This window comes from Lontra canadensis, unplaced genomic scaffold (genome assembly GCF_010015895.1).
Source record: "Lontra canadensis isolate GAN:19392208 unplaced genomic scaffold, GSC_riverotter_1.0 scaffold5, whole genome shotgun sequence".
Taxonomy (NCBI): Eukaryota; Metazoa; Chordata; class Mammalia; order Carnivora; family Mustelidae; genus Lontra; species Lontra canadensis.
Genome location: NW_022630999.1, coordinates 38,819,447 through 38,839,576, shown reverse-complemented (window position 1 = coordinate 38,839,576; position 20,130 = coordinate 38,819,447). Strand labels below are relative to the sequence as shown.

The 20,130-nt window shown below is 58.2% G+C and overlaps 1 protein-coding gene across 4 annotated transcripts in view; it reads right to left on the bottom strand.

Annotated features, from left to right (window-relative positions):
- Nucleotides 1–20,130, bottom strand: part of UNC5A (unc-5 netrin receptor A) — an 87,107-nt gene that overhangs the window by 29,248 nt on the left and 37,729 nt on the right. For 2 of the 4 annotated variants that reach the window (XM_032851889.1, XM_032851888.1), the window contains exons 2-10: nucleotides 12,302–12,523; nucleotides 6,944–7,087; nucleotides 6,579–6,682; nucleotides 6,252–6,432; nucleotides 5,430–5,597; nucleotides 4,699–4,863; nucleotides 3,488–3,676; nucleotides 3,080–3,382; nucleotides 242–329 (exon numbers count right to left, since the gene is read on the bottom strand). In XM_032851889.1, coding sequence (XP_032707780.1) covers nucleotides 242–329; nucleotides 3,080–3,382; nucleotides 3,488–3,676; nucleotides 4,699–4,863; nucleotides 5,430–5,597; nucleotides 6,252–6,432; nucleotides 6,579–6,682; nucleotides 6,944–7,087; nucleotides 12,302–12,523 — 1,564 coding nt within the window. Of the gene's footprint in view, nucleotides 1–241; nucleotides 330–3,079; nucleotides 3,383–3,487; nucleotides 3,677–4,698; nucleotides 4,864–5,429; nucleotides 5,598–6,251; nucleotides 6,433–6,578; nucleotides 6,683–6,943; nucleotides 7,088–9,241; nucleotides 9,304–12,301; nucleotides 12,524–20,130 lie in introns of those variants that run through there. The other 2 variants (XM_032851891.1, XM_032851890.1) reach the window with 2 other exon arrangements.

The window sequence follows — 20,130 nt, the reverse complement described above, 5'->3', positions numbered from 1 at the left end:
GGAATATATGGGTGGAGAGGGAAAGGTGTCAGTGGGCTGTCCTGGGAGTTGGCTGGGGCAGAGCAATTGGCACCCCAGGGTTGAGGCCCCAGGACTGGGTGGAGCTTATGGGCAGTTCTTCCCTGCCCTCCCCAGGGCTAGGCTAGACCAAGTCTGACAGTGGATGGCTAGGGGATGTCATGGTGACTGAAGGCAGAGGGCAGGACCCACCCAGCCCTAGCAACAGGGCCCGCGCCCACACCTCACATCCTCTGGCTTGTGCAGCGTGAGGTAGATCTCGTAGATCTTTCCCCGGGGTATGGCATCTGGAGGAATGAGGAGGCTGATCCCTGTGACAAAGTAAGAGGAGGCCTGGGGTTTACCAGGGCTGCAAAGACATCAAACACCCCTCTCTCCCAGCCCCTACAGGCACCTCCCTTTGAGGACTGACCAGTGCCAGCATGGACTAGGGGACAGAGGTGCCACAGGGACTGCCAGCCTGTCCATCTACCCACACAGGCATGAAACGGAGTCCTAGTGACCCGAAGAGAGGCTAAGGGAACTCGGGTGGAAAAAGCATGCCTAGTTAGCCTGAGCACAGAAAGCTCTGGAACAAAAGGTGCTAGGTGTTCTGTACCTACCTGACCTATCACCCAAAAGACACTGGGTGGGGCCAGGGTACTCCTGCTTAAAACCTTCCCTGCCTCCAGCTCCCTGGCCTAGCCCTTCACCTCTGGCCCCAGATGCCTTTCCAGCAGCTTCCTCAGCCCAGCCTGTGCTGTATTCTTGGCTATTCTGAAGCCCCTCTCTTGAGCACACCTCTGCCTGGGTGCCCTGTCCTCCTGCTCTGCTAAAGCTTTCCTCTTCCTATCGGCCCTGGCCATCTTTGGGGATGGCCATTCTCAGCCACCATGACTTTGCTCCTCATTTGCTAGCGGTTTGTCTGTAGGTAGGGAAGGCCTTTAACAGCCTTGCTGGCCTTGGTAGCCCTCCCTGGTTTGGGAGTCCCTGCACTCATGTCCTCTTGTCTGGTGGATTCAGCTCTGTGCAGTGTCCCGCTCGGCAGCCCCAGAAGGGACTGCTCAGTAAGGAGTGGTTGCAGGGGAGAGCCAGTGGGGCAGGGGCTGCAGAGCTCCTCTGAGGATGGCAAGGAGTTGTCCTGCTCTACCTTCCTGCTCTTTTGGGACGGGGGCGCCTACATCAGGAGGGACCTCGGAGGCACGTGACTGGGGAGAGGAAGGAATTCTATGACTTTATCCCACCAAGTCCAAAGCTCCAGAGCGAAGTCTGAGGTGGGCTGGCTGGAGTATCACCACTTCCCAGAAACTGAAGAGCAGGAGAGGGAAGGCACTGATGCCCTATTTACAGCTACTGCTCCCTTAACCAGCTCTGTGCTGCCTCCTGGTACTGGCTGCCAGTGCTGGTGACGGTCGCAGAGATCCATGTGTGACTGCTCTCTGAGGCGGACGTATACATTCAGTAGATGCTCACATCCAGTACTCAGGGCAGTGAGGAAAAACCAGGGGCCCTGCTCTCCTGAGGCACTCAGCCCCGGGGGGGTGGGCGGCGGGGGTGGGCAGAAGGACAAGTGGAGCAAAAGGTGCTGGGGGTTGGGGGGGGGCAAGAAAGGCTGATGGTCTCTGAGTGTCACTGTATGCCTGTCCCTTTCTAAGAGCTTGACATGGACCATCTCACCTCATCATCCTAGCAGCCCCGTGAGGAGGACATGAGGCACAGAGAGGGAGAGCTGCCAGGCCAGCACCTGAATGAGAGCTAGCAGATGAGTCAGTGAATGGGGGCAGAGGAACCGTGTGTGCAAAGGGCAGCATGGTGTGCTTGGAGTGCCGAGAGCCCACTGTGACTGCCATGTGCATGAAAAAAGTGCATAGGAGGGTAGAGGCCACTGCATCTGGCCAGCAGGGGACAGAGAGCTCACTGTGTCCTTGTTATGTGGGGCATTGGGGAGCCCCAAAAAGGGCTCAAGAAGGGGAGGGACATGATTAAGTCTGGCTTCATTGGTGAGTGCTTGTTGCCTTGAACCAGATAAGAGGTAGGTATGGTGGCCTGAGCCAGAAAAGGCAGTGGGGAAGAGGCAAACCAGGAGCATTTGAGGAGGAAGAATGACGGGACTGGTGTGTGACTGACTAAAGCTGTTGTGGAAATGAGGGGGGCAAGTGAAAAAGAGTAGAAGGTCAAGGTGACCTCCAGTTTCTGGCTGGAGCAACTTGACTCTGTTGTCCCTGAGGTGGGGAAAGCCAGAAAGCAGGAGGTTCTGGGGGAGGGTGGGAGACAGTGCTGTTTTAGGCACCAGGAATCTGAGGTACTGTGAGACATCCAGATGGAGCTGCCCAGGAGGCAGCTGGGTGTATGATTCTGTCGCCCAGGAGAAATGTGGCTGGGGATGGAGGAGTGGGAGTGATCTGCACAGACATGGCGATTAAAGCCACGGAGTAGGCGAGATTGCTCTGTGAGAGGGTGCCAGGAGGGAGCTCTGAGGAACACCTACATTTAGGGCACAGGCACCAGAAGCAGCTGGAGAGGGGTAAGAAAATCAGGGGCAAGTGGGGTCATCTGAGCTGAGGGAGAAGAGACTTTCAGGGTGGGAACAACAGAGGCTGCTGTGCTTCCTCAAAAGAGGACTATGGAAAGGGTCTGTGGAGTTCCTATCATGGGCCCTGTCAGAAGGGTTTCCGTGAGGTGGTGGGCGGAGCAGCCCCCTCCCCGCATTTGTCCTCTGCCATCTCTCCATTAGTTCCACAGTTCCTTGGGGCCAGCACCTGTCCTACCTCTGGGCCCAGGGCCCAATGCAGAGTCTGGCACATGGGCTGGCTGACTGTGCAAATGAATGGCTAGTAGTCCTGTGCCCTGAAGTAACAGAAGGGAGACACTCTGGCCATGGCCTCGGTGCCGGCCCTACGGCCAGCCATGGCTGGATTCTCTCCAAAACTCTCTCCCCACTCCTTGGTGCCTGGCTCAGCACTTGGGGTGAGGGTGAGCAGCCCAGGAAAAACATCAAGAGCTGTCCCATCCTCCTCTAGGAGGGACACAAGGCTAGTTTTGCCTCTTAGAGCTCCCTGGGGCACCCTGGAGTCCTTCTCACCTGTATTAGGGATCATCAGCCGGCCCCCGAGGAAGTTGAAGGTCCCATAGGTCATGTTGCTGGTGCCACGGGGCAGAGAGCGGAAGTAGTTCTGGGTAGAGAGGCGGGAGACGAAGTCCTCGGCCTCAGAGGTGGGCGAGCTGTGGTGCAGCGTGTGGCGTCCACCACCCAGCGGGCTGAGAAGGTGCCCATTGGCGAGCTGGAACTTGGGGCTTGGCCCGTCCTGCCGGGGACACAGACTTCCCTGGCAGGTGGTGGTGGTGGTGCTGAGGTCTGGCTGGATGGTGAGAAGATGGGGATTGTCTGCAAGGGTAAAGACAGACTCAGGGGGTGGCACTGAGGTGACCTGTTGGGCAGTTCTTAGTGTGGGGGCCTGGCAGGAATGGTGGGAGTGAGGGGGCACCCTACCTGCTTTGCTGGGCTTGATGCTGACGGGCTGGAAGCCTGAGGTGAGGATGGATGAGTCAGCCACATCTGAGTCCAGCCCTTCCTTCTTGCGGCAATAAACAAGGATGAGGACGAGCAGTAGCAGGAGGAGGCATACAGCCACAGCAATGAGGCCCACATAGAGGGCCACGTCCTCGGGCCCGGAAGCAGCTGCGGGAAAGAGCGCGGCCTTGGGAGGGGCAGGGTGCAGGAGGCCGGGAAGGAGAGGTCAGCGGTCTACACCCCAGGAGGATGAGGTGCTCACTCCTTGGGCATCAGCACTAGCGGGGCTGCAAATGTGGTGGCAGGGAGCATGGAGTCAGCATGTGTGCATCTCAGACCTGCATCTGCCACCACCTTGCTGTGTCGCTCTGGGCAAATCACATCTCTCACTGCTCATTCAGTCTGGGGCTGCTGCTACTTTAAGGATGGAGGAGGGGAGGAGACACTTTCCCAGGCAGCCTAGTGGACTGCCAGGCTGAACCTACTCTTCTGGGGCCCAGGGTAGCTGGGGCTGGCGGAAGCTCCTGGGATCCCCAAAGTAGGGGCTCTACTTCCTGGAGGAGAGGGTCTGCTAATCTAATTCCTAGCCATGTCCCTGGGCCAGAAGCTGGGGTGCCAGGGCTTTTCTCCTGGTCTGCCTCCCCAGGCTTGAGGCAGGGCTGGGGTGGGGGTGATTGACTGCCTGGAGGAAGCTATATTGATTTTAGAAGGGCTTTGCATAATGGAAGAAATGTCCATCAGAAAGGAATTGACACAGATAATTAGGTTTTTAATTGAAAGAATGGGGGAGGGTGTGTTCTAGAGAAAAAAAATCCAACAGAGATCTTTAATTGTTACTTATGGCCTTGTAATTAACAGGCCTCACAAGCCCAGTGTCCCCACAGAACTCGTGTGTGCACTTGGGGGACCGTGTGGAGGTGAAACTGTAGGAGAGGAGGGGGATCCAGAAGCCTGGGGGACATGGGAAATGTTCCCATGTATGCATGTTTCAGGAGAGGTGGGGAGGTACTGGGGTATACACGGGCACATGTGTGGGTATGTTAGGGATGGGGAGTTCCCGAGAGTCCTGAACTTTGGAGAGGGCATACACCTGTGTCAGGGGACTGATTCCCTCAGCTGTCACCTCCCTGGGGCTGGTCAGGGCCAATCCTGGCAAAATCAAGAGGACTCCTGGGGCAGAGTGGACTCACTGTGCACACAGAGGTCGCTGGTACAATTTCGGGTATCCAGATCAGCACCCCGGCACTCCTCACCTCCATTGCGGGGTGCTGGGTCAGAACACTCACGACTCCGCCAGTGGGTGCAGTCGAGCCCACAGGCTGACCACTTGCTCCATGGGCTCCAGCTGCCATCCACTAGAGGAGAGACAGGGACAGAGAGGAGATGGTGTGGTCAGCCTGGGCAGCGGCATAGGTAGTTCGACAGTGCGGCCCTGCTGGGCATCCAGACCTAGGAGCAGTGCTGTGGTAAGGAGCACACCCTCTGGTGTCCGGCTGGCCTGAATGACGCATGCTAATGACGGGAGGCACGATGATGCCGGGCCTGCTTTACTCTATCCACACTATGGGGCCGTCCTGGCCCTGGGGCAGCAAGGGCACTTGGTCCCACGATGACCCTGTAATTCCAGGCATAGGTGGTTCTGTAGACTCAGGCGGTGCCCTGCGCCTGCCCCACACTGTCTGTACCTGTCCTGACTGTACCGCAGAGTCTGTGACTCAGCCCCTCTGCCAAGGCCTAGCCTGGACACAGACCAAGCTCTGCTTCCAACCACACTAAACCCCATCCCAGCCTTGGACTGAGCCTGGCCCTGCGTGTGGGTGGGTGGGATGGAGCCATGGGGGGCAGGCTGGTGGGCACAATGGAGCCAGGGCACGGAGATGGCGTGGTGAGGAGCGATGCGGGAGGCAGCGGCCGCTGGTACCTGGGCACAGGGTGGCGCAGGCTGTTTTCTGGACATTCTGCCCCTCACAGAAGGCACCCCCGTTGAGAGGCGCCGGGTTGGTGCAGCTCCGGCTCCGTTTCTGCCAGCCGCGCCCACAGCTGGCGCTGCAGACGGACCACTCGGTCCACGTCGACCACCCACCGTTCACTGGCCGGACAGAGAAGGACTGGGGTCAGGGAGCGGGGGCTTCCTCAGACATGCTGGCCCAGGGGCCAGGGCAGGAGGGCAGAGGGGCTGTGAGCTGGAAAGGGGCGGCTGTGGCTGTGCTGGGAGAGAAGCCTTGGAGGGGAGCCCGTGCTGGTGCTCGCTAACCCCCAGGGCCCGGCAGTACTGGCTCCACAGCCCCTTCTCCCAGCAGGCTCTGCAAGCGCCCAGGGCAGCCAGGCCTAGCTGCAGCTCCCATGCTCCTCCGGCCCAGACCCCAGTCTTTCACGAGGGCAACTCCGGCACCCGCCCCCTCTGCCTGCTCCTGGGGTGCCTGGAACACTCAACTTCCCACACCTGGGACACAGGAGCATGGGCTGTGGTCTGTTACTTTTCCTAGACTCCCATCCTGTGCCCTCATCTCCACTTGCACAATGTTCTGGCCCACAGGTAACCCAAGGGATGGTCTCACCACAGATGTCCACCAACCTTAACGCCCCTTGGCTCCCAGATAGCCACAGCAGGCCCTCTCCCTGTCCTTCCCAGGGAGGCCAAGCCTGGTCCACTGGGCCCTGGCTCCATAGGGAGCCACTCACACATCGTTGCCCATCTCCCTATGCCTGGGAGCCCCTCTGCCCCACCAGCACTGGGGCCCACCGTAGACGATGACAGCAGCTGAGGCGCTGCGGCGACGCGCTACGATGTTCTTGGCCACGCAGGTGTAGTTGGCCGTGTCGGCCAGGCGGGCCTGTCGCACCACCAGGCTGTGCTCCCTTGTGATGTACACATTGGGGTCCAGGGACGGGTCCACCAGGTCCTCGTTCCGGAGCCACTCCACCTGGGGGAGGGAGCCATGCCACTGCACTGCCCGCCCATCCTGGCCCTACCTGGAGCGAGAGTAGCCCCGGGGGGCGTCAGGGCAGGCAGGACCCAAGACCTGGGAGCCCTACCCACCTGTGGAGCGGGCACCAGAGCCCCTCTCACCTCAGCCGGGGGGATGCCCTCGGGTGGGCGGCAGGGCAGCACGATGCCCTGCTCCAGGGATACCTCCTTGGCCAGCGGCTCCTGCTCGAAGTTCTTGCGCAAATCTGGGAGAAGAGCAACAATGTCCTCCAGCCCGAGTGTCTCATGCTGGCTCAGCCTGGCTGGCCCTGTCCCCTGGTCCCGCAGGGGCTGTGGCGCATGGCTAGAGAAAGTGCCAAGTGACTAGGGGGATATGGGAGTGGCTGGGGAGTGGACAGAGGCACTTTCTCCGCCATCTAGGCAGGACCTGAGGTTTTCTGAACAGACCCTTACCCTTGGTGATACCCTCCATCCACCCCTGACCAAGGGCCAGGCCCTGGACTCACAGGCAATGCGGATATAGGCCTTCTGACTCTTGGTGGTGCCTGAGGAGCTCCACGCCACACACTGGCACCAGTACTCCTCCAGCCCAAACACCTTCTCCACCTGCTGCCTCGAGACGTTGATGCGGACCTCCATGGCGGGCAACCCTGGTGGGGAAGGAGGGGTGGGTAGCCAGAGTTCTGGTTGTGCCAAGCCTCACACAGTTCTGGCCGCCCAGATGTGTGGGGGTCTTTGGCTCAGGAGAGTGGACCCTGAAGGCAACCCTAAGCCTGGAAGGAACTCTGCGGGAGCCCCAGGGGATGCTCCATTTATATCTCCCGAAGGCCAGGAGCCAGTCCTTAGCAATTCCATTCACTATACTTTGTTACCCAAGGCCTGTCTCCCTGCAGCCGCAGAAATGTCTCTAAACGGGCTTGCTGTTGTTTCAGAGACAACAGTACAGAGGAGTTTTGGGCTACAAGAGACTGGCCTTCAACGACCCAAGGCAGAAGGGGTGGGGTAGATAGGATAGCTCTGGGGCCTATGTGGTTAAAAAAGGTGAGGAAGGATCTGGTTCCTCTCCCTGGGGTTTAGCAGGTAGATTATGACATGTGATAATATAATAACAGCTATTAACAGTATAATTACAGCGATTATGTAGTATGATAATAGACCCCTGGGGCTTAGCCAGGGTTTCCCACATGCTGGCTTATTTTCTTCAATCTACTCCCTTGGATGGTATTGCTCCCACTCTACGGATAAGGAAACAGAGGCTTAGAGAGACGGTGATTTGCTGTAGCTGCTCAGGGCTGTCTGAATCCACAGTGCGTTCAGGGGTCCCCCCTGCCCATTTCATGGAGGAGCGGTGGGGGGCGGGTGAGGGGGCAGTCTGCAGAGGAGAAGCTGTCCAGTGATGGGCATCTGGGACCCTCTCTGCCCTGACTGGGCTGAGCTGAAGGGATTCCGCTCAAGGACAGACTGAGCCCCTCTACCTTCTGCCATACCTGGACCCCGAAAATGGGACACCAAGGAGGCCAAATCCTCTGAGGACCCTGGACAGGAGATCCTAGCCCTCTTCTAGTCCCCTGGCCCTTGGCCAAAACCAGTGTCCCCAGGAGTGAGACAAGACTGTTTCCAATTTCTCCTTCTCGTGACCCCAATTTCCCTCGGGTCATTGGCTTATCAGAAAAAGGGAGAGAGGCCGGGCAACCAATGTGTTTCCATTGTTAACAGAGAAATTCAATTAGGGCTGCATTGCAGGAGGGGCAGCAGCCCAGCTGAGCAGGCAGGCCGGGAGGCTGTTTTCCCTCTTAACTTCTTCAACATGTCTTTCCTTGACCCCTGCCCAGACCCCTCCTCGTGAGTCTCTCTAGCTCCCACACCGGGTCCCCAGATTTTTCCCCCTTGCCCTTGCCCCCAGCAAGCTCTCACAGGAGACGTGGAGGTGGAGGGGGGCGGTGTCCACCTCTGGCTGAGGTCATCATGGCTGAGCTCCCTCTGTTCTGGCCACTGCCTGCAACCCCTTTTCTCGAAGGTGAAAAATGTGTGTATTCTCTGGCGGTAGGGTGAGGGCTGAGAACAGAGGGTACCTCACAGGGTCTGTATACAGGAGAAGGGCTCTGGGCTCTAGCTACCTGACAAGCACAAGGAGCCGTGTATACACTTGGGGGTGGTGACAGGGCCCTCCAGCTCTAAGCCTCTAGGGTTAGTGGTGAGAGACTTTTAGAACATTCTGAACCTGGTACCCTTCCTGAGTGGACAGGTCTGTGGATGGATGGACTACTGCATCCCCGATGGTGGTGGTGGGAGCTCAAACAACTCAGTTTGGGGAGAACAGCACTAAATTTAAGCACTCCTATTTCTTTATCCCCATCTCCTCCCCTCTCTGTCCTGCCACTGCCACCCCCTCATCTCCTTCCTGCTGCCATGAATGAGGGCCAAGTTGTCCATGATGTCCCAGATCCGGCAGCACCCTTGAGGCCCACAAGCTCCAGGAGGGTGGTGGATCCAGGAGGAGACCCAAACACTACCCTGCTGGTCCTTGATGTGAAGATGGTGCCTTCCTCCCTGCAGGTCACTGGGCAGATGCTGGGGAGGAAGGATGCAGTGTCCCTGCTGGCCCCGGAGCGTGTGGGGTGTGAGTGGGTGTGTAAATGCTGTGGGCACATGGGGAGGCCCCGGTGTGGGTGTATTAAGTATTTTTGGGAGATGGAGGGTTAGAGGGGTGGAGGTTGGGCTCTGAGGCCAAGGTGGGGTTTAGATTCTCACTTTCTCATCAATCTGCTTCTATTAACCAGTTTGTTTGACACACAATAAATTACCTTCCCAGGTGGGACTCCAAGGCTTGGTCTCTCTGATTTTGGGCTTTTATAGCATCAGCAGGTTTGGGTTTGAGGGTTTTCTGGCTTTGGTCCCTCCTCCTGGCCTTCTGGATGGGGAATGGGGACAAGTGAGGGGAAGAGAGGAGTGCTGTCTCTTGGGGTGTCCACCCAGCTACCCACACAGGAATAGGCGGGGCTGCAGATCTGCACTGACCTAGGACTCCTCCATACCCGCCTGACAACAGAATGTTTCTGGGTCAGGGTCTTCGGTCTGAGTCCCTGCACAGCACCACTCCCCACTGTAGGGCCATCTGTTCCTGAGCAAGGGAAGCCTATCTCTTCTCAAAGCACTCAATGGTTTTGGGTTGAGAAATCAAGATCAATACAAAGTCAGATGTGCTGGCCATGGGACGCTTGAGTTTGTATGCTCAGGGCAGGAAAGGGCCACAGTGATTATAGGAGGGATATGTCCCCACGACCTCTGCTCTCCACCTGGTTTGAAGTGAGCAAGGCCAGAAGAGTCTGTTGGGGAGTGTGGGGTGGTGGGTCTTGGCATATGTGGCCCAGCCTGTGACTGCTATGCAGGCCCTGACCTGGGTCTCAGCCAAGCCTTGGATTCCAGACCTCCTGATGGCAGGAGACAAGGAAGGGTCTGTGGGGAAGCCTGGAAGGGGAACCTGGGAGCAGCTGGAGACTGGCCTAGAGCCTTCAAACTTCTAAGAAGTTCCAGACAGGCCCTTAATGATGCAGGAAGGCAGGTCTCTGACTATAGCTTCCTTCTCCTCATCTGTCCTCTTCCTGGGGGCTCTGTCAGTGGGAGGCCTCACCGTGCCCCAAAGTGATGCTGGGCCCTAGGTGTGGGGTGGGAAGAGAAGAAAGGCCTGGAGCTGGGTTCACACAGGGTCCATGAGTTCTCATGGCTTCTCCCACCAACCTGCAAGGGGACCCTCCTCACTCCCATTTTGCAGATGAGGAAACTGAGGCCCAGGGCAGGGAGGGCAGACACCCCACCAGGCCCTAAAGTTGCAGGGGCAGGGAGGCTTCTGGTACCTGCTGGGGTCTGAAGGTGGGGTCCGAAGGTGGCCGATCATCTTGGGCGCTAACCTAGGCCTGGCACAGAGTTAACCTCTGAGGACTGCAAGAAAGAAGCCGCAAGTAGCAGCTGTGTCTAGGCCCAGCCAGCACAGGGCTCGGGCCGGGGCAGGAACCACTAACTCAGGAGCCAACACCTGGCAGCAAGGAGGCCTGCCCCTGCTGACTCGAGCAGGGGAGAGTCAAGTGTGACTTCTAGAGACCGGAATGTTTGGTTGGAACCCTTTTGGGGCTCTGATGAGTCACAGCCATCTGTAACATGACAGGCTCGCTCTGAGGACCAAGTCACCCGCTGCCTAAACTCAAGGCTACTCACATCACGGTTACTAGGACAGCTTCCAAGTTCTCCCAGGCAAGGGCCCGTCCTGCAGTCTCCTTCTGCCCAGCACCAACTTTCCAAGGTTCTGGTGTGGTCGCAACCCCATGTCCAGCTGTGTGCCCCCCAGAGCCCCTTCTGTCCATACCTGGGTCTCTGCATTTGGGTCTTGTGACCCTTCTGCCTGGGAAATGCTCATTCCAGGAGGTTTTAAGACTCATGCTTGGAAATTGCTCCTCCTCTGGAATCTTTCCTGGGCTACCCAGACCCTCCTGCTGGCAGCTTAGGCCACCCTTCTGGGCCTGAGGTTTCTTGCCTGCCTTGACATCAGCATGAATTGTCCTGGGCACGGCCAGCCTATGTTCGTCTCACACTGGTAGCCGCAGCCCCACAAGTGTGTGCTGTGTGTTTCGGGACTCAACCTAAGGGCTCCTCATACATGGGGGCCTCACAGAGCACCAGAGCAAAGGGAGAAGAAGTAAACTGAACTGGGGTCCAGCTAGTGAGGAGGAAGGGAGGGTCGTCAGCTCCGCCAGGCCTGCTCTTAGGGAGTGCTGGGACCCAGGCAAGCGCTCTCACTCACATCCCAAAGCCCACATGCTGCCCGAGGCCAGGGCAGGGGCACAGAATGGGGTATCCCACGGGAACGGTACTTCCTGAGTCTGCCTGGGGTTTCTGGAACCCCTCCCTCCACATCTTCGCTCAGTCTCACTGGCTCCCTCTCTTCTGTGTCTCTGGGTCTGCCCCTTCCATCAGTCCCCTCACCCACATGGGCCCCAAGTGTCACCCGTAGCTCTGACCATGCCACTTGGCAGTTTGAAATCCCATGGGACTCTGAACTCACTCCAGAGCCTGATGGGCGAGTCTTCCAGATGGCACCACTGCTTCCTGTGCACACACCCCACTCTCCCTGCTGACCTTGAGCAGCACGCCAGCCTCTCTGACTCCAAGCCTTTGCTCATGCTGAGCCCCTTTCCTGGAATGCCATTCCCCTCTCCTCTTTTGGACTAGCTCTCAGAACCTTCATTTCCACGTCATCTCCTCTGAGGAGCCTCAGTCTGTTTTCCTCTTGCCGCCATAGCCCCCAGGGCTCACTGAGAGCTCCCCGTGCCAACCACCTCTCTGCAGGAGTTAGGGCTCTCTGAGAGTGGTGGCTTGTCGCTGGCACAAAAGCGGGTGCTCAGGGAATGTGCAAGTGAGTGAACGGGGCACGCAGATCAAACACTCACGGAGTATGAGGCCTGTGAGCTCTTCTGTCCTCTGAGAGCTACTCCCTCCCAACTCCCTCTCTTTGCTGGCACCTCTCACCAGGCTGCCCCTGGCCTAGCCCAGCCCTGTGTCCCTCCAACCACAGCATCCGGGGGCCTTTGGAGGGGGTTCCCTTTTACTCACGCCCTCCCAAGTGGTCAGGTCTGGTGAGGGTGTGGCCTCCTAGGGAAGGCCCCGGTGTACATACAGGGAGACCTAGGTGTGGGAGTCCTGCCTCTTCTGGGGAGCTGGGGTGGTGGGCACGGGGCTGGTGACATCCTGGCCTCCTTACAGGCATGCAGCCAGAGGCGATTGCAAGCCCCCCTCTGGGCCTCTGTTTTCCCTGAGGTGGAAACTGGCTTCCCCTTCCCTGGGCCCTGCCTGGCCGCGCAGCCAGGACTCACCGCTGCCATCATCCGTGCTGCGCTCTATCACGTGGTCCACCTGGCGGACCCACTCCCCGTTGCACTTGAAGAAGATCTGCGTGGCAGGCATGGCCTTGCACACCAGCAGCACCGGCTTGTTCTTGACGATGTACACATCCTCAGGCTCCACCAGGAAGTGGGGAAGCAGGTCTGGGTTGGCACCGGGGACCGGGTTGGCCACCGTAGCACTCTGCTGGGCACCTGCAGTGGGGGCAGAGCAGGAAGGTGAGCCAGGGCCACTGGCAGGATTGTGGGGCCCGTGGGGGCTGCGTGCCCATTCAGGGGCTGGGGCTGGGCTCTGGGAAGGCAGCTGATGGGGCCAGGCTCCCACCTCCAGCCCAGCGACCCAGGCTACTGAATGCTCCCCTGAGCCTCAGTGTCCCCTCTGCCAAATGCGGAGAGCCCACCCACTTCGGAAGACTATGGAGAGCAGAAATGAGATGGGGGTGGGAGTCCCAGCACTTAGGGGGCCCTCCACAGACAACAGAGTTAGGGCCTCCTGTTACTCAGGTAGAAGTTCAGGGACCTGGGGAGGCAGTCCACCACCCTCAGAGGTCCCGAGAGTGCTGGAGGGAGGGAGAAGACCCCAGCAGGACAGGTGGGCAGGGTCCCTTCCTCCCATGTCTGGCATCTCTGAGGCCACTTCTGGGTTCATTTCCATTCTTGGCCCCTGGAAGCAGGGGTGCTCAGAAAAAAGCATATGAAAGAAGGAGGCGAAGGGGCAGCTGTGAGGGAGAATATGGGGGTCGCTGGTGGCCACGCTATAGGAGAGGCCCAGGGGAGGGGTGGGGGGGAGGGGGAGCCTGTGCTGCCGGGCTGGGTGGGAGCTAGAAGTGTGTTCTGGGAGCCTGAGGGACCAGGCTAGGTCCCGCCCCTTCAAGGAGACCCGAATACATGCTTCCTTCTAATTTTAACTGAAAACCACAAGCATCCACAAGTCATTTGTTGCTAATGACACAGGTAATTGGCTCTGAGGCTTTGGCCGAGGTCATCCCCCCTCCCCCACAGCAGTCTGACAGTCTGTTGGACCAGCAGGACCCCTGGGAGGGTGGAGAAGGGTGAGTTGGGAGGGAGTGGGAGGATGGAGATGGGGTGACCTCAGCCTCCAGCCAGTTGCCCACCAAACAGGCCCCTTACAGCCTGGCTTTTTTCACTCAGGGCCACTGTGATTTCTCACAACCCACTCTCACAAGCAACAGTGGCCTCTGGGCATAAAGAGGGAAGAACATGGGTTTCAGAGACCAATGCAGCTCCTTGCTAGTGGTGACCTTGGGTGAATTAGCCATTCACCCATTAGTCATCTGTGACACCGAGGTCCCGTCTGTCCCTCAGGAGACTCTGGAGGTCCCTCACGTGGTTGGACTCTTGGGTTTTCTACCATCCACCCTTTGGGGGCAGTCCGAAACCCACAGTGGGCTTCTAACCCAAGAAGGCCTGGCTCCCTCTCTGTGTGGAGGGCAGCCACATGGCCTTTTCCCTCCTGTTTGCACAGGGCCGCTCTTTCCAAGGTGGAAGACTGTCCTCTCCAACCCCAGACTGTGATTTTGGGGAGGGGATCTGTGCCTGGTCCTGTGGGTGTCCTGGGCCAGCTCAGGTGAGCTGGGAATGCCAGCCAAGAGAGGCTGAAACCTGGTGTGACTTCAGGCACACACCCCCCCACCGCGAGCCCGTCTCCTCGCCTGCCAGAGGGAGCACCCCACTCTTCGGGCAGCTGTGAGGAGGAGATGAGAAAAGGCACTGTGCCCGGCTCACGCCAGGGCCTAGAGGTTTTGCATTTCTGAGGGCAAAGGAATGCCTCTCCCCTATCTCAGCAGCCATACGGCAATGTCTTTGAGGAAACTGAGGCACAGAGCCAGATGCCTTGCCTTCAGGTTGGGGTGGGGAGTCCTGCCCTTGGGTGGGAGGGATGGGGGGATGTGGAGGGTGTTTCTGACTCAGCCAGATGGCATCTGCAGCACGGCCATCCACCCCCTCCCCCCAGCCTCTCCCCAGCCTGTCTTTTCCTCTTTGAGCTCTCTTTGGCGTGGCCTGTACACTTTCCTTCAGCTTCAAGACCAAGGCCAACCTGCCCAGGAAGCACACTTGCCGTTGGGGAAACAAAGCTTCCCTTCCTCCATCCTGGCTGCTCCAGGGCTCTGCCAGTTCCCCCTGGGGTCTGTTGGAGGCTGAGGAATGTGGGGGTGCAGGCAGAGGGGAGGAACTGTCTAGACATCTTACAGATGGAAACTGAGCTCCAAGGGTGACGTCACAGCCCTCGCACCCCCTGGCTCGGACCCTGGACTCAAAAAGTGTCGTGACCTTTGTTATTACACTTCCTCTTCGCTGTCACTGGGTGGCCACTTGCCACTCCGCTAGGGAGGGCTGGGGCAGGCACAGGCCTAAGGTGTGCACACGAACAGGAGTGTGGGCTCCTGCATGCAGGCCTGGAGCGGGGAGCCAGCAGGCCTGGGGCCCCTCTAGACATGGTGTCTCCGCAGACCCCACGGCTGCCCAGAGATGGGCCAAGCCTGACTACTGAGTGGGGCCTGGAGGGGTGGGGGGGCAGGGGTCAGCAGCTCCAGCGGGGGATTGGACCCCTGAGTGGCAGGTTCCAGGCTTCCCTGCACCTCACTTCATGGAGGCTGGAAGCAATGGCCGGTGCCTGCCCACTAGCTCAGAGCTGGAAGGGCAGGGGTTCTGACCGGGAATACGGGCAGCAAGTGGCCCTCAAGGCACCCTATTGCTTGCAGCACCAAGCACTGCTCACGTCAGCTGCCTGCTGAACCTAGCACAATCCCTCATGTCTGCATTTAACTGCTAATGAAAAATAAATGTACTGTGACCAATAAGGGACATAGCTCACTTCTCCAGGGCCTCCGTCACGCCACGCTGGTGCGGCCTTACCCTCCTCACCCTGAGGGGAGGCATTTACGGGGTGGACCCGGGGGCACCCTCCAGGCTGCAGCTATCCCCTCTACCAAGGACACTCTGAGGCTACGGGTCGGGGTAAATTCAGGCCCCAATAGATGTCCTCTTGGAGCTACTAGAAGCTTCAGGGGCGGCCAGAGTGGGCTTCTTCTCCTCTGGCCCTGAAGCCTGTGACCCCGTGGTCAGCACATGATTGGCCTGACCCTTCACTGTCCCCCTTGGGCTTCTTGCCTGAACTAAGGCGGAGCATGAGCCGTGGGTCCCTCCCCCTCCTTACCACAAGCCACTACAGTGAGCATCTCTGTCTTTGACTGAATCCTGTACTTGTCTAAAAAAAAAGACACCACCAAACAGTCCACGCTCCCTGCCCAGTGACAGGTGATCCTTCCCACAGGGCCCAAGCTCTCTACTTTGCCACAGTCCCCACCACTCCCTATTGTCCTATCCCTGGCCTGCCTCTTCTGCTTTCTACTGTGTGCCTGGCTCCCATGGGTGCTTCAGGATGGAGCCAGTTGCTTTTGGCTGGCATCCCTGAGTTTTCCGTTCAGCACAGACAGCTCTCTAGCCTTCCTGTGCAGAAACACTGATCCCTTCGAGGCACCACCCCCACCACCTCTAGGTCTCTGCTCATGGTCTTCTCTGTCTCAAACCCCCTTCCTCCCTCCTCTGCCAGCACTTCCCTACCTTCTCCTCAGGGCCCAGCTCTACTGTCACTTCCTCTGGAAAGAGGGGTCCTCCACCTCACTCCCCCAGGCAACTACACATATCGCTTTGCCCTCTGCACCCAGGGCCTGGCTTCACTGGTGCTGTAACTCTTACACAGGAGAAACAGGCGGGCAGCTAAGCTCAAGGCTGCCTAGTGCTGGCATTCACAACTGGGGACTTGGAGTGGGTTGCCTGCTGCTGCTGCCCTTGGGGCCACTGAGACAATGAACATGGGAGGATTGCTCTGCTGGGTTGGACACCCAGGGGCTGCAGGAAGGCTGGAAGGTGCAGGCCGCATACAGCCCCGGCAAGCCCCAAATCCCAGCCTTCACTTCCCCAAGAGGATCTGGTTCACCAGGCCCCAGCCAAGGCTCTCCTACCTGCTAAGGCCCTGGCCCAGCTGCCTTACCAGAAATCAGTTAGAAAACCACTTTTAGGGACGCCTGGGTGGCTCAGTTGGTTAAGCAGCTGCCTTCAGCTCAGGTCATGATCCCAGTGTCCTGGGATCAAGTCCCACATCAGGCTCCTTGCTCTGCAGGGAGCCTGCTTCTCCCTCTGCCTCTGCCTGCCATTCTGTCTGCCTGTGCTCGCTCTCTCTCTCTCTCTCATAAATAAATAAAATCTTTAAAAAAAAAAAAAAAAAAAAAGAAAACCACTTTTACTTACTGGCAGATCCCCAATAGGCTCTTGGTCACCTGCATACAGATCAGACCCCAAAGCATGACCCCACTTCTAGTGAGCCCTAGGGCTGGCCAGCTGGCCCCCACCTGTCTTGGGAGGGCACTGGCTGCCTAAGTCAGTCTGAGCCAACACCCCTGCTCTGGATGCCCCATTAAGAGTGGAAGCAACATTCCAAGCAGTCCCCACCCCCAGCATCCCTCATAATGAACAACAACGGAGAAGCGCTTGGGAGACCACGTAGGTTCCTCTGTGTGTATGTGGAGGCAGGTGGGGCTTGGACAGAACTAAGCCTGGGACTGACTCCCTCCCCTCGCATAGGGCTCCCATGACCTGAAATGTATTCATTTGTTCATTCACTCAAACAAACACTTCTGGAGTGCCAGACCTGTTCTGGGATAGAGTGAGCAAGACAAACACAGCCCCTACTCTCCAAGTTGGAGGATAAATAAAGGATTCCAGATGTTGGTGAGGGTTATGCCACAGGTAAAAGGGGTGCTATTTCAGAAAGGGTGTGGGCTCAAGGGCTCTGGAGGGGAGGAGGACTCGGGGCAGATCTCTCTGCAGAGGTGATATCCAAGCAGAGTCCTGAATGCCAAAGCCAGATGGAAAAGGGTTTTAGGAACAGGGAGCAGCAGAGGCTGTCAGGCGGAGAACTGACAGGCTTGTGTGAGGGCCGTGAGGAGGTCAGCATGGCCAGAGTGGAGGGAGGGCAGGGAAGACTCATGAGAGACAGGGAGCAGGGGCCTGACCTGGGGTCTTTAGGTCCAGTAGGGAGCTGGGATTCTACTGCAATGGCAATGGGAGACTCTGGAGAGCTGTGTGCAAGGGAATGATGAGATCTTCCCACATGAACAAGTGGAGGGAGGCAGGAGAGGCAGTGGGCAGGTGGATGAGGGAGCATCTAATGGGGGGGACCCCGTGGCAGACCTGCCCCATGCGGTCCATCTGGGAGCTCTCACCCAGTCTTCAAGTTTTAGCAAATGTGCCACTTCCTCTGAGATGCCTTCCTGGAACCACACTATCTGTCACTTGTCCCAGTGCCCACACTGTCCCCTGAGCCCCTCTCCACGGTGCCTTCAGAACTGGTACTTTCAGAATAGTTTGCACACTGTTGTACTTGCTTGGGGCGGGAGCCCAGGATGCTGATGGAGTGTTTGTTGAGTGACTGAATGACTACCCCTTGTTCTCTCTTGAATTTCAACCGCTCTGCCAAGGATGGCCACCTCATTCTTGCCCTGCAGGGAGAGCCCAAGGCTGTGCAGAGAGGCCCGCAGGTGGAATTGTAGGCAGGGAGAGGGCTCCTGCATGGGCACTCGTGGTCCTTGCCCTGCTGTTCCTCAGAGCGCTCTCTTTCTCACTTGCAGCGGGATGATAAGACCCACCGTGCAACTCTGAGGCCCAGGGTGGGTGTGAAAGTGCTTTCAAATGTTTTATTTTTAAAAGCACCATGAAAATATGAGGTGTGATTAATCAAGCTATTAATGAACTCGTATTATCTGAGCAAAGACTGAGTCCTGGGAGTGGGGTGGGGGCAGGGGCAGGGTGTCATCCGGCCTCATTCAGCCAGGAGATGTGAGCGCTGCTTCCCCGGGCCCGCGTTGCCCCTGCTGCCCCTTGCTCCTTTCAACCTCCCAATAGTCCTGGCAGTCAGAGCCACAAGTCCCTGCTTTGGCTATGCTTGAGACATATTTGGGATTGGAAATGTGGTGGAGGAGAGAGCCAGGGCCTGGCGTCTTTCTCCTTCTCTACCTGAACTTCTCCTGCCCATTCACCCAGCTTGGAGACCCCTGACCCTTGGGCACTTAAGTTCCTCGACTGCCTTGCCTGGAGATTTGCATTTGGTAAGTCTCCATGCGGCCTGGGTGTCCGGGCTTCATAGGCCCCGGGGCAGGGGGAGAGGAGAGAGTGCTGCAGGCTAATGATCCATGCCCTTCACCTGGCACTGGAGGCCTTGTTGGTGCAGAGCCTGAGCTGCCACTTGGCCTTGCCTCTAGAGCCTTCCTCCAAGTGTGCTCGGTGGGATGGCACCTTGACTCTGCAGTTCCTCAAGGGCGTGTGCACACTGCATGCCAGGCTCTGCCTCCCTCGCATTCTGGCTAAGGGTACCTGCTTTTCTGCAGAGGACGCTCTCCCTCGACCCCCTTCAGCCCATGTGCTCATTCAGCCCAGGTGGGCTGAGCCCATAAATTGCCCCAGCAGTGGGCATCTGACACAGACTGGTTCCCAGACGGACAGGTCGTCCCATGTGAGCTGATGGGACTCTGGGATTTGGGTGGGGCTGCTGGGAAGGGAACCTCTCTTTCTTCTGGGCCAGTACCGAAGGCCTGGTAATTCCATCTGCCCGGGTGACTTCTACTTGCCCTTCGAGGCCTGATCAAATACGTCCTCCCCTGGGAAGTTTCCCGGGCCCCCAGCCAGAGCCCACCACACCTCCTCTGATCTCCCACAGCTCAGCTGAACTGACCCAGTGCCTCCAGCCTCATATCGTCCCCATCCACAAGGCTGTCTCCCCACAGTCAGTACCGTGAAGGCAGAGACCGAATGGTGACATCCCTTTGCATGTCCCTGGAGCCTGGCCGTGTGTGACACACAGCGGGTGCCCAGTAGGTGTTTGTTGAATGCATGGTGAACATCACCCCCTTAAATGAACCCAAGACCCAGAGAGGAAGGCTGGAAGTGGAAGACACACACTCAAATCCAACGGGAAGCTGGCTCTGCTTGCCCTCCAATCAATCAAGCCAGCGATCAAGGAAAACAATGGGAGGGGAACCTGATTTCTAAAGCACCCGTGTTGGACCCCAGGGAGGCAGAGTGTGCCCGAGAGGTCTGGGGATGGGCTGGGGTAGGAAGCCAGGGCCACAGTGGCGGGTGGGGAGCTAGGGGGTGGCAGAGACATGCAGGGAACCGGCGAGTTCTGCTCTCCTGCCAACTTGCACCTCCATGGCCCAAGATTGCTTCCTGAATTACTAGGTTTTAAATGTGGGCAATTGCACGATGATGGAGCTCCCCTGAGAGACTCTGAGAAGCAGGGATGAAGCCGCACTTGCTGTCAGAGACGCACAGACAGCGGCGGGACGGGGTGGCCATGGAGGGATGGTGGGCTGGGGGCCCTGGGACCACAGACCTGGGAGCCGCACCAAGAACCCTGAGGCTCCAGGCTGCAGCTCGGACACATGGACCTGCCTGGAGGTGACAATGGGGTGCCACAGGGTCAGGCCAAGCTGGGGTAGGTGCCTCAGAATTCCTCCAAATCCAACACATAAGGAATCTCTGCGCAGCCTGTCTGCTGTTTCTGGGGCTCCTTCAGCTGTTGTAGGACCCCCTCACCCCGGCTGCTGCTGTTTCTTAAGCCTCGGTTTTCCCATCCAGGGCACACATGCTGACCCCTCACCAGGCTGCCCCCCTGCCTGGGGCCTGGAGGTGCGCACCAAAGCCTCTCTTCTTTCCCTGCTCTGCCCCTGGGCCCATCCCTCAGTCATTCGTCTTGTGGGCCGATGCTTATCGCTCCCAGTAGT